Here is a 12,488-nt window from a genome sequence, read left to right on the forward strand (position 1 = left end):
CAGCACCCATCTCCGGTAGATGACTGGTTACAGAGCACTTCGGAGATGGGAAGCCTGAGGTATCTCTTTGGAATAGGAATAGGTAAACGCAGCAGAAGAGGCAAGGACAGCAAGGCTTATACCTGCACCAGATCACAAGTAACTGTTCTGTTACAGAATTGGTAAGTTTGCTTTTTCTCTGATAACACAGTAATTGCAAAGATAATTACTAATGACTTTGCACTAAATTGGTCTTTGTTTTTCTTGTTCTAATGCGGTTCTTGTAAAAATTTAATTAGTTTTTTTCTTATGAATGCTGCTTATCTGATGCTATGTGCCTGTGGTGTAACTTTTCGTTGCACCTGTGCATACATATGTCAATAAACTTGACTTTGACTTTGAATGTCTGAAATGCATAAGCATATAATCTTGTGCCTAGTTTAGGGTATTCTTTATCATAGAGTATGGAACACTGCAGCACAAAAACATGTCACTTGGCTCATCTAGTCCCTGCCAAACTATTATTTTACCCTGTTCCATCAACTTGCACCTGGACCATAACCCTCCATACCCCTCTGATCCATGTACTTATGCAAATTTCTCTTGTATGTTGAAATCATGCCCACATCCACCACTTACAGTAAAAATTTGTTTTACTCTCTTACTGTCCTCTGAGTGAAGAAGTTTCCTCTCATGTTCCCTTTAAACATGTCACCTTTCACCCTTAGCCTGTGATCTCTAGTACTAGACTCAGGCTACTTCACTGCGGGGAAAAAGCCTGCTTGTATTTACTCCATCTATACCACGCCTAATTTGGTATACCTTTACCAAATCTCCCCTTATTCTTCTATGCCCTCATGCCAGGGTTTCCCAATCTGAGATCCACAGACCATTTAGTTAATGGTAGGGGTCCATGGCATAAAAGAGATTGAAGCGCCTATTCTATGCTCTGGGGAATAAAGTTATGACCTATTCAACCTTTCCCTATGACTCAGGTCCTCAAGTCCTTGTAAATTTTCTCTGTGCTCATTCAATCACATTATCATTAGTAAATGGTCTATTAGCCAGATGTGGCTCTGTTTGTTGTGTCCAGATTTACCATAATTATTTCCGTTGTTAGACATCATGCAGAAATTTGTTATATGGATAAATACTAAATACCTGAAAGCCCAGTGTGATTACATGCACTCAATTAGAAAAGTGCAACTTCTTTCTCAGTGTTTGTTGAGGCAGTTCTGAAACATGGCCTTCTATTCCACTAAAGTCCATGGCTGTAGGAGTTCGGCACTCCTCTCCCTGCTGATTGGTCTGTGGCAACTGTCACCTAGGTAGAGTGCTGCCAGCTAGCAGATGAGCATCTGTCAAATCACTGCCCAGGCATACGTCCACAACTTCCAAACAAAAGCTACTCTCTGTAAGAAAACTCCAAAGATGGCAAACTGAAGGACTGAAAACAGTTGGAAAAGCCCAAGTCTTCAACGGTAAAATAAAAGTTTGATTATGTAGATATGCATCATCATGGACTCCTATCACTTCATTAGTACCATCAAGGTAACAATGAAACAAAGGCATGTCTTCTCATTGGAGACACACTCTCTTCAGTCAGATACTCACTCAGTGCTTCAGGAACAGCTTATAAAGTTCAAAGTAAATTTATTATCAAAGTACCTATATGTCACCATATACAACCCTGAGATTTGTTTTCTTGCGGGCATTCACAGTAAATCCAAGAAACACAATAGAATCAATGAAAGACCTCACCCAGCATTACAAACAACCAATATGCAAAAAAAACAAAATAAACTGTAAATGCAAAAATAATTAAAATTACAATGAATAGCAATAAATAACATGAACATGCAATGAAGAGTCCTTGAAAGTGAGTTGTTTGGTTGTGGGAATAGTTCAGCAGTGGAACAAGTGAAGTTGAAAGAACAAATATAATTTTTACTGAAACGGACACTTCCTCCTTTGTGTTTGCTGATCCTTTATTTTTCTGTCTACATATCATAGTAATGCTGGCATCGTCTTGCCCACAGGGAGATGGGACTGGTGTATGTAGCATATACAGAGGACCGTTTGCTGATGAAAACTTCAAGATAAAACACCTTAATCACGGTCTGTTGTCAATGGTAAGAGAGACTCGTGTTGTTTATGTAACATTTCAAGCATTTTTATTTTTAGGATTAAAGCTCCAAAACTGCATTCTATTTAATGTCTATGGTAACTATGTTTCTGTTCTAACAGGCAAACAGTGGCCCTAATACAAATGGGTGCCAGTTCTTTATTACCTGTGCTAAATGTGACTGGCTCGATGGGAAGCATGTCGTTTTTGGTAAGGAATCTGCATCTCTCCACTTGGCAATATGATGGCAGCAGTTGTCCACAGAGTTAGCAAATCATAAACACCAAAGATTCCGGAAATCTTGGAAAGAAAGGGGGCAGTAGCCAAAATAATGTGGGGAGAGGGGAAGGGGGGGAGGAGATGAAGTAAAAAGACGGGACGTAAAGGACTGAAGCAGATGGAATCTGATAAGAGAGTGGACGATGGGAGAAAGGGAAGAAGGTGTGGAAGCAGAGGAGGTAATGTGCAGGTGCAGAGAAGGGAACTATAGTGGGGAATGGAAAAAGAGAAGGAGGGAGGGTGCAGAAATTACAAGCAGTTAAAGAAATCAAGCAGCTGGATGCTTTCAGGACTGTCTGGGAGGGTGAAAATTCCATAGAGGTGGTCACACCCAGCGTTCAGGCTTCAGATGGTAGATGGGTGACCAGCCAGGGAAGTAAGGTGAGTAAGCCATCAGTGCAGGGTTCCCCTGTGGTTATCCCCGTCAGCAACAAGTATGACTCTTTGGATACTGCTCTTGGGGATGATCTTTCGGGGCTCAGCAGGAAAGGGTAAAGTCAGGCAGAACGGTAGTGATTGGAGACTCGGTAGTTCGGGGGGCAAACAGCAGATTCTGTAGCTGCAAAAGACAAGTCAGAATGGCGTGTTGCCTCTCAGATGCTAGAGTCCGGGATGTCTTGGAGCAGCTTCAGAAGGTTCTCAAGAGGGAGGGTGAGCAGCCAGAGGTCGTGGTGTACATTGACAACAGTGTCATGGGTAGAAAGGGGGAAGAGGTCCTGTGAAGTGAGTATAGAGAGTTTGGAAAGAGGCTGAGAGCAGAATCTCCAAGGCAGTAATCTCAGGATTACTCTCAGTGCCTTGTGCTAGTCAGGACAGGAATAGAATGATATTACAAAGAAGGTCATAGTTAGGAGCTTAACATCCAAGAATATACCTTGTAACAAATGAACAAGCATGTAGGCAGAGGTAGTGGTGTGGCTCTGTAGGTAAAAAAGACAGTGAAACTAAATCCTTAGAAGAGGTGACATAAGTTCAGAAGACGTAGAATCTTTGTGAGCAGAGTTAAGAAACTACAAGGGTAAAAAGACCCCTGATGGACTTAAATACAGGCTCCCAAACAATGGCCAGGATCTGGGATGTAAATTTCATTGAAAAATAGAAAAAAAATGTAATAAAGGCAGTGTTATGACAGTAATTAGGGATTTCAATATGCAGGTAGATTGGGAAAATTAGGTTGGTGCAGGATCCCAAGGGAAGGAATTTGTAGAATGCCTTTGAAATGGCTTTTTAGAGCAGCTTATTGTTGACTCCACTGGGGAATGGCAGTTCTGGATTGGGTGTTATGTTTTGACCCAGATTTGATTAGGGAGTTATGGTAAGGGAACCCTTGGGAAGCAGTGATCATAATATGATAGAATTCAACCTGCAGTTCGAGAAGGAGAAGATAAAGTCAGATGTATCAACATTAAAGTGGAGTAAAGAGAATTACAGAGGCAAGAGAGAGGAGCTGGCCAAAGTTGATTGGGAAGGCACACTAGCAGGAATGATCGCAGAGCAGCAACGGCTGGAGTTTCTGGAGGCAACTCAGAAGGCACAGGATAGATGCATCCTAGAGATGGAGAAGCGATTCTTCGTGCCACTGGATCCTGACTTCTGAGGCCGAGAGAGTGGGACTGTTTCTGTGCAAGGCTTTTCCACTTTAATATCTTTCACGCACTGGTTACATTGTGCAACAAGGTCAGCTGGTGGCACAGCGAGATCAGTGCTGGGCTCGAGTACGGAGGTTCTCGAGTTCGAACCAGTGCAAACCGCCCCCAAGCGCATTCTCCGTCCGTGCCGGGTTGATGTCGAGCTCGCAACTCAGCCTCATAAAAAACACTGCCACCCTACACAATGTAGTCTTCCTCGGACCCTGAGAGACAACCATATATAGAGATGGAGAAATATTCAAAAGAGGGGATGAGACAACCATGGCTGACAAGGGAAGTCAAATACAGCATGAAAAGCAAAAGAGAGGGTATGTAGTAAAAAATTAGTAGGAAGTTAAAGGATTGGGAGGCTTTTAAAAAACAACAGAAGGCAAGTGAAAAACATAAAGAGAGACAATGAAATGTGAAGGTAAGCTAACTGATAAAATCAAAGAAGATACAAAAAGTTTTCTTAAATATATAAAGAGTAAAAGAGACAAGAGTGGATATTGGACCAATGGGAAATGACGCTGAAGAAGTAGTAGTGGGGGGGGGGGGGGTTAAAGAAATGACAGAGGAACTGAGTACGTATTTTGTGTTGGTCTTCACTGTAGAAGATACTAGCAGTCTGCCAGAAATTCAAGATGTGAGGGGGCAGAAGTGAATGTAGTTGCTATTACTCAGGGGAAGATGCTTGGAAAATTCAAAGGTCTGAAGGTAGGTAAGTCACCTGGATCAGATAGTGTACATCCCAGGGTGGTGAAAGAGGTGGCTGAAGAGATTGGGGAGGCATTAGTAATGATCTTTCAAGAATCACTATTTTCTGGAATAATTCTGGAGAATTGAACATTTGCAAATATCACTCCACTCTTTAAGAAGGGAAGGAGGCAGAAGGCAGGAAATTATAGGCCAGTTAACCTGACTTCAATGGTTGGGAAGATGTTGGAGTCGATTGTCAAGAATGAGGTTTTGGGGTACTTGGAGATAAGTGATAAAGTAGGCCAAAGTCAGCATGATTTCCTTGAGGGGAAACCTTACCTGACAAATCTGTTGGAAATCTTTGAGGAAATAACAGACAGGAAAGACAAAGGAAAATTGATGGATGGTGTGTACTTGGATTTTTCAGAAGGCCTTTAACAAAGTGACACACATGAGTCTGCTTAACATGTTAAGAGCCTATGGTATTACAGGAAAGATGCTAACACGGAAAAAAGATACGCTGACTGGCAGGAGGCAAAGAGTTAGAATAAAGGGGGCCTATTCTGGTTGACTACCAATGACTAGTGGTGTTCCACAGGGGTCAGTGTTGGGACTGCTTTTCACGTTATATGTCAGCTATTTGGATAACAGAATTGATGGTTGGGTTGAATTGTTCTCTGGTCTTGGCAATTTAATTGTAAAAGTTTAATCATCATACAAGGAGACATCATCAGTCCACTGTTGTTTGTGGTGTGTCCTCCGAATGTTTGACCTTTATATTCTTTTCAATCAGCCGATTGGTGATAAACTCATTGGAGTTTAGAAGAGTGAGAGGGTGGTCTCATTGAAACTTATCAAATATTAAAAGATCTGGGCAGAGTAGATGTGGGGAGGACATTTCCTATAGTGGGGGAGTCTAGGACCAGAGGGCACATCCTCAGAATAGAGGGTCATCCATTTAGAACGGAGATGAAGAGGAATTTCTTTTGCCAGAGGGTGATGAAGCCGTGGAATTCATCGCCACAGGTGGCTGTGGAGGCCAAGTCATTGGGGGTATATTTAAAGCAGAGGTTGTTAGGTATTTGATTAGTAAGGGCATCAAAGGGTATGGGGAGAAGGCAGGAGAATGGTTGAGAAGGGTAATAAATCAGCCATGGCGGAATGATGAAGCAGGCTCAATGGGCCAAATGGTCTAATTCTGCTCCTTTGTTGTATGGTTTTGTGGTCTAAGTCGATGTTCCGTTTGAGTGTGGTCTCATTGTGGCAGTAGAGGACTGCCACGTGGCAGACTGATATATGGGAACAGAAAGTTGAATTGAAATGGGTAGCCACCAGAAGATCCTACCTTCTATGGTGGATCAATCTAACGCTTCCTTCCTACCTATCACTTGATTTTTCTATCATTTATGTGGCTATTGAAAAATCTCTTAAAAATCTGTAATGTATTTGCCTCTGACATCTCCCACCCCTCACCATACTACCCTCCAACCACCTTAAACTTATGCTCCCTTGTCTCAGCAATTTTCACCCTGGGAAAATGTCTCTGTCTACTCAACCTTTGCTTCTTGTCATCTTCTACGCCTCTTTCAAGTCACCCCTCATCCTCCTCCTCTCCAAAGAGAAAAGCCCCAGCTCACTCAACCTATCTTCACAAGACTGGATAGAGCAGTATCAGCAAGGTGTTCAGAATAGGGAAAGGGTGGTAAAGCTGCCTCTGGGTCTTCCACAGAAACACTGCCTCATCTGTAAGGTTATCAATAAAGCCTTGATATTTCATTTAGTCTTTCTGCAAACGATTTTGAAAATCATCCCCTCTCCCACCCACCTGGCTTTACCTTTCACCTTCTATCTTGTACTCCTTCCCCTCACCCCCTTCTTATTCTGTCTACATCTCTCCTCTTTTCCAGTCCTGAAGAAGGGTCTTGGCCCAAAACGTCAACTTGTTTGTTTATTTCCATAGATGCTGCCTGGCCTGCTCAGTTCCTCCAGCATCTGTGTGTGCTGCACTGAAAATATTGTTTCTTTTTTTTAATCCAGGTAAAATAGTTGACGGATTGCTCGTAATGAGAAAAATAGAGGTTAGTAATGATTTATTTGAATATTTTCTTAGCTGAGAAGCAAATAACGTCATGAAGTTCAATGTTTGCTCTGCAAGTTGTTTACATTCTATCTGCTGCAAATATTTTTACTTTATATCTAATGTGCACTTAAGCTTAAAATAAACTGCAGGGTTTTTTGTAAGGAATGTGCAGCCTCGAAGCAAGGTGCTTTACGATGCCTGTTCTTCTCCACTTCATTAAACGTACACAGGTATGACTCAACAAGGTGTGTGCTCTCCGACAAACTGTGATTGGCCACAAAGGAATTTTTCGGCATCTGTTTTCAGTTTCACACCCAGGTGGACATAATAGTACAAAAAGATAGACCTTGTCAAATCTCAACACATTCCCTCTACAAATCTTTGAGCAATAAACCATAATACATAGGAGCAAAACTGAACCATTCAGCCCATCGAGTCTGCTCTGCCATTACACAATAGCTGATTTATTATCCCTCTTAACCCCATTCTCCTGCCTTCTCCCTGAAATCTTTGATGCCCTGACTAATCAAGAACCTGTCAACCTCCACCTTAAATATACCTAGTGAGCTGGCCTGCACAGCCGTCTGTGACAATAAATTCCACAGATTCACCATCCTCTCGCTCGGGTTCCCAGCCTTTTTTATGCCATGGACCAACACCATTAAGTAATACTTTCTAGCTAAAGAAATTAAGCCTCATCTCTGTTCTAAATGGACGTCCCACTATTTAGACGCTGTGCCCTCTGGTCCTAGATTCCTTCACCCCCACCCACACACTATAGGAAACATCCTATCCACATCTACTCTGTCTCAACCTTTTAGTATTCGATAGATTTCAGTGAGAGAAAATGACTGGAGCTCTTGCCATTTGTATTTGCAATGACTGAAGAAAGAAGTATTTACTGTTGCTACAAAATGAAAGTGACAATGACATCTGAAACAGAAAAGCTGCAGCACAATACAGGCCCATCGGCCCACAAAGCTGTGCCGAACATGTCCTTAGCTTAGAACTACCTAGGCCTACCCATAGCCCTCTATTTTTCTAAGCTTCACATACCTATCCAGGAAGACCCTATCATTTCCACCTCCACCACTGCCGCTGACAGCCCATTTCACCACTCTCTGCGTAAAAAAACTTAACCCTGACATTTTCACTGTATCTACTTCCAAGCACCTTAAAACTATGCCCTCTTGTGCTAGCCATTTCAGTGTTGGGGAAAAGCCTCTGACTATCTACACAATCAATGCCTCTCATTGTCTTGTACACCTCTATCAGGTCACCTCTCATCCCCTGTCACTCCAAGAGAAAAGGCTGAGTTCACTCAACTTATTTTCATAAGGCATGCTCCCCAATCCAGGCAACATCCTTGTAAATCTCCTCTGCACCTTTTCTATGGTTTCCAAGTCCTTCCTGTAGTGAGGTGACCAGAACTGAGCACAGTACTCCAAGTGAGGTCTGACCAGAAGCAGCTTACCGACTGCATGTCGTTATTTCAGCGCTGTGTGTAGCACATCGCTACATTGGTGACCCCAATGGTCCAAACGGGATTTGGACCAAAGATGACCGACTCTTCATCTGTTCACGCAGCTTCACTAAAACTGCCGACTTTCTGGATGCTGCGACCACACATGTGGTTTAGCCAAGCAGAAGCCCAGTTCCAGATTCGGCAGATATCCTCTGATTCCACACGTTACTACCACGTGGTGAGCGCCCTTGACCAGGAGACAGCCACCCAGGTTGCGAATTTCATACAGTCGCCCCCGGAAGAAGGCAAATATGAAGCATTCAAAGCGCTGCTCATTGGGACCTTTGGCCTCTCACGGCGTGAGCGGGGTGCCTGCCTGCTTCACCTGGACGGTTTGGGAGACAGGCTGCCATCAGCATTGATGAACGAGATGCTGGCCCTGGCTGACAGACACAAGCCCTGCCTCATGTTCGAGCAAGCATTCCTAGAGCAACTGCCCAAGGACATTCATCTGCTGCTGGCTGACGCAGACTTCAGCGACCCCCGGAAGGTGGCGGCCCGGGCAGACGTGCTGTGGAAAGCCAAGAGGGAGAGCGTGGCCTGCGCCTGAGCACTGATTGCAACCTGGGTAGCGCGCTTCGGGGTACCAGCCCACATTACCTCCGACAGAGGCGCCCAGTTCACCTCCAGCCTGTTGGGAACGCAGCTACACCACACAACTACCTACCACCCACAGTCGAACGGACTGGTGGAACACTTCTACCGAAACTTGAAGTCAGCTCTCATGGCCCACCTGAGAGGACCTAACTGGGTGGACGAGCTTCCCTGGGTCCTGCTTGGAGTTCACACAGTGCCCAAAGAGGATCTGCATGCCTTGTCGGCCGAGTTGGTGTACGGCGTGCCCCTGGCCGTCCCAGGAGAGTTCATACCAGCCCCAAAGGGGCAAGAGGAAGAACCCGCAGCAGTCCTGGTCAGGCTATGCGAAAGGCTCGGCAACCTGGCCCCCGTACCAACTTCACGGCACGGACGGACCCCGATCCATGTGCCCAAAGACCTGCAGAACTGTAAGTTTGTGTTTGTACGAAGGGGCGGACACCAGGCACCGCTACAACGGCCATACGAGGGGCCGTTCAAGGTGATCAACAACAACGGGTCCACGTACGTTCTGGACATTGGGGGGAAAGAGGAGGATTTCACTGTGGACCAACTCAAACCAGCCCATGTGGACTAGGCGCAGCCGGTCGAGGTTCAGGCACCGCGGCACAGAGGCAGACCTCCCAAACAGAGGCTGATCCAAACTGTGGACATTGGGGGGGTGTATCACTGGTTCTGGGGGGGGGGGGAGGGTTATGTGGCGACCCACTTTCCGTGCAGGCAAACCGGCTCACAAATAGCCAGCGCGCGGGGAGAGACTTTGGTAATGTGCCTCTGATGTCATTTCCGCCCTGAGAGGGCGGGCGCTAGGGATTAAATGCCAGCGCCGCGAAGTTTGAATAAACTAGTCTCGAAACGGCTTACCAACTGCGTATCATTATTTCAGCACTGTGTGTAGCACACCACTACAGCAGCTTCTTTTTAACTGTGATAAGTGTGCTGAATGGATCCCAACCCGGATCTGGGCCGTACCTTCCAAATATCCGGACCTGGCTGTCAGTTTTTTTGTGCACTACCTTACTTACCCTTTTCTATTTTTTATTATGATTTATAATTTAAATTTTTAATATTTTATTATATTTACTATTGATTTGTACTCCAGGGAGTGCGAACTGCAGAATCAAATATCGCTGTGGTGATTGTATGCTCTAGTATCAATTGTTTGGCGACAATAAAGTAAACTAAACTAAACATTTCTTAACCTTCTACCTGCAGAATGTTCCCACAGGCCCCAGCAATAAACCCAAGCTTCCTGTGGTGATTGCCCAGTGTGGAGAGATGTAGAGTGAGCTGACGAGAGAAGGGCATCCTCTCTGTGCTGCACCGCACTGAGAGAAGCTTACAGTATGAGCTGCATACTCCTCAGCTGGGAAAACAGCAAGTGGCTGATCAGGCTGATGTGGATGCTTCCCACTTCATCAGAAAGAAATTTTATGTACTACGTACATCAGCTAGCTCAAACCATATTTTTATTGGTGTAACTATTTGATGCCTAGTCTTAAACCTAATCAGTCGCAGTATATCAACACAGCCGGCTTTTGATTTGATACAGACATGCACTACCCTTCCTTTTTCCAAGTAAAATATTGGTTTACTCGCCTTTGTGACAAGTTTAAAAATCTTAGATTTTGATTTTGAAGTAGTCTGCTTGCTGTGAGAGATATAATAAATTACAATAGAAAGTGGCTTATTGGAGTTCTTATTAACTGTAATTTTTATTACACATTCAGTTACGTTTACAGTTTTAATCAGACCAGTTTTTTGAAGAACCCTTTATGTATTTTGTATGAAAATAAATGTAAAAGGCTTTTGACTGCGGTGTTTATTGGCAGGGATTGGTGTAATTTGCAGTCTGCAAACTACACGGAGTCCTTTCTGTGAAGTTTTAATGCACCAATCCCATGTGTGCAGACAGTTCAGGGCAGGGGTGGCCAACCTTTTACATTCCATGCATCAAGTTTTTTCACGCATGAGTTCAGATGTGCCATACAACTCTTGTGCCCCCACAATTCTTGTAAAATTGTGTTAATATAGAACCTGTGCATGAAATAATCGCATCTGAACTCATGCGTGAAAAAATTGACGCATAGAATGTAAAAGGTTGGCCACCCCTGGTCTAGGGTATGTGCGCATGCACGTGGACAGTCCAGTGCTTCTAGGTGTGTGCATGGACAATCCTATATGAGTGCGTGTGTTCGTGTGGACAGTCCAGTGTCTGTGTGTGTGGATAATCCCGCATGAATGTGTCCATGTGTGTGTGTTTGTGTTCGTATGGACAGTCCAGTGTGTGTGTGTGGATAATCTCCTATGAGTGTGTGTGCGCGTATGCCCTGACAGTCCAGTATGTGTGGACAAACACTGAATTTTATTTGTGATATTTATTGCAAAACCATCATAGCGGCTGGATTTCTGATTGAAGTTCAGACAATGGCAGCAAGAAAGGATCCGCTCCAAAATCACAGGGTTGCAGTATGTTCAAATGTGCTGATAAACACATCAAGTCCAAACTCAGCAAACTCGAGGAAATCTGCAGATGCTGGAAATTGAAGCAACACACACAAAATACTGGTGGAACGCAGCAAGCCAGGCAGCATCTCTAGGGAGAAGCACTGTCGACGTTTCAGTCCTGACGAAGGGTCTCGGCCCAAAACGTCGACAGTGCTTCTCCCTATAGATGCTACCTGGCCTGCTGAAGTCCAAACTCAGGTTGGAGAAGCAACACCTCATGTTCATACCCTCCAACCTGATGGCATGAAGATCGATTTCTGTAACTTTCTGTATTCACTCCTCTCTCCCTACCCCTGCTTTTTCATTTGCCTTTCTGGGTATAGCATGGTAGCAATGCGGTTTGCATAATGCATTTCGGGTTCAATTCAATTCAATTCCTGTCACTCTCCATAAGGAGTTTGTAACCTCTCCTTGTGACTATGGCTTTCCTCCAGGGGTTCCAGTTTCCTCCCACATTCCAAAGACATAAGGTTAGGAGTAGTAAGTTGGGGGTTTTATAATTGGCTATCCACTTGATCTACGACTCATATACACCTCTGTCAAGTCCCCTTTCATCCTCTATCTCTCCAAAGAGAAAACCCCTAACTGAATCAACCTACCCTCATAAAGGCAAGTTCTCCAATTCAAGTAAATCATAAACATGAGATACTGCATATGCTAGAAAACCAGAGCAACAGACGCACACAATGCTGGGGGAATTCAGCAGGAGAGTCAGCATCTATGGAGGGGAATAAACAATCGACATTTTGGCTAGTTAATCTCTGAACCCTCTCGAAAGTTTCCACATCCTACTTATAATCAGGCAACCAGAACTGAACACAATGTTCCAATTTTTATAGAGCTGCAACATTACTTCACAGCTTTGTTAATTAAAGAGAAATGGGCTTTGGAATGTTCTAGTTTGCATGAGTCCTTATTATTCATGATGGAAGGAGAGAACCTTCTGTAGCTGAGGATGCCATTCCTGCTAACAGTGACACAAGGATAAATCTACAGCCATTATAGTGGGTAATGGTGAAAGTCATTGTTTTTTTCTTAAGGTGGGATCATTGTGTGGGTACAGACACCAAA

General features: G+C 44.1%; 1 protein-coding gene across 1 annotated transcript in view; it reads left to right on the forward strand.

Annotated features, from left to right (window-relative positions):
- Positions 1-10,594, forward strand: part of ppih (peptidylprolyl isomerase H (cyclophilin H)) — a 29,732-nt gene extending 19,138 nt beyond the window's left edge. Inside the window, exons 6-9 of the mRNA XM_059952358.1 lie at positions 2,019-2,111; positions 2,227-2,314; positions 6,748-6,788; positions 10,125-10,594. Coding sequence (XP_059808341.1) covers positions 2,019-2,111; positions 2,227-2,314; positions 6,748-6,788; positions 10,125-10,193 — 291 coding nt within the window. The 3' untranslated portion in view covers positions 10,194-10,594. The remainder of the gene's footprint in view (positions 1-2,018; positions 2,112-2,226; positions 2,315-6,747; positions 6,789-10,124) is intronic.
- The last annotated feature ends 1,894 nt before the right edge of the window (positions 10,595-12,488 follow it).

The sequence above is a fragment of the Hypanus sabinus genome, chromosome 27 (assembly GCF_030144855.1).
Source record: "Hypanus sabinus isolate sHypSab1 chromosome 27, sHypSab1.hap1, whole genome shotgun sequence".
Classification (NCBI taxonomy): Eukaryota; Metazoa; Chordata; class Chondrichthyes; order Myliobatiformes; family Dasyatidae; genus Hypanus; species Hypanus sabinus.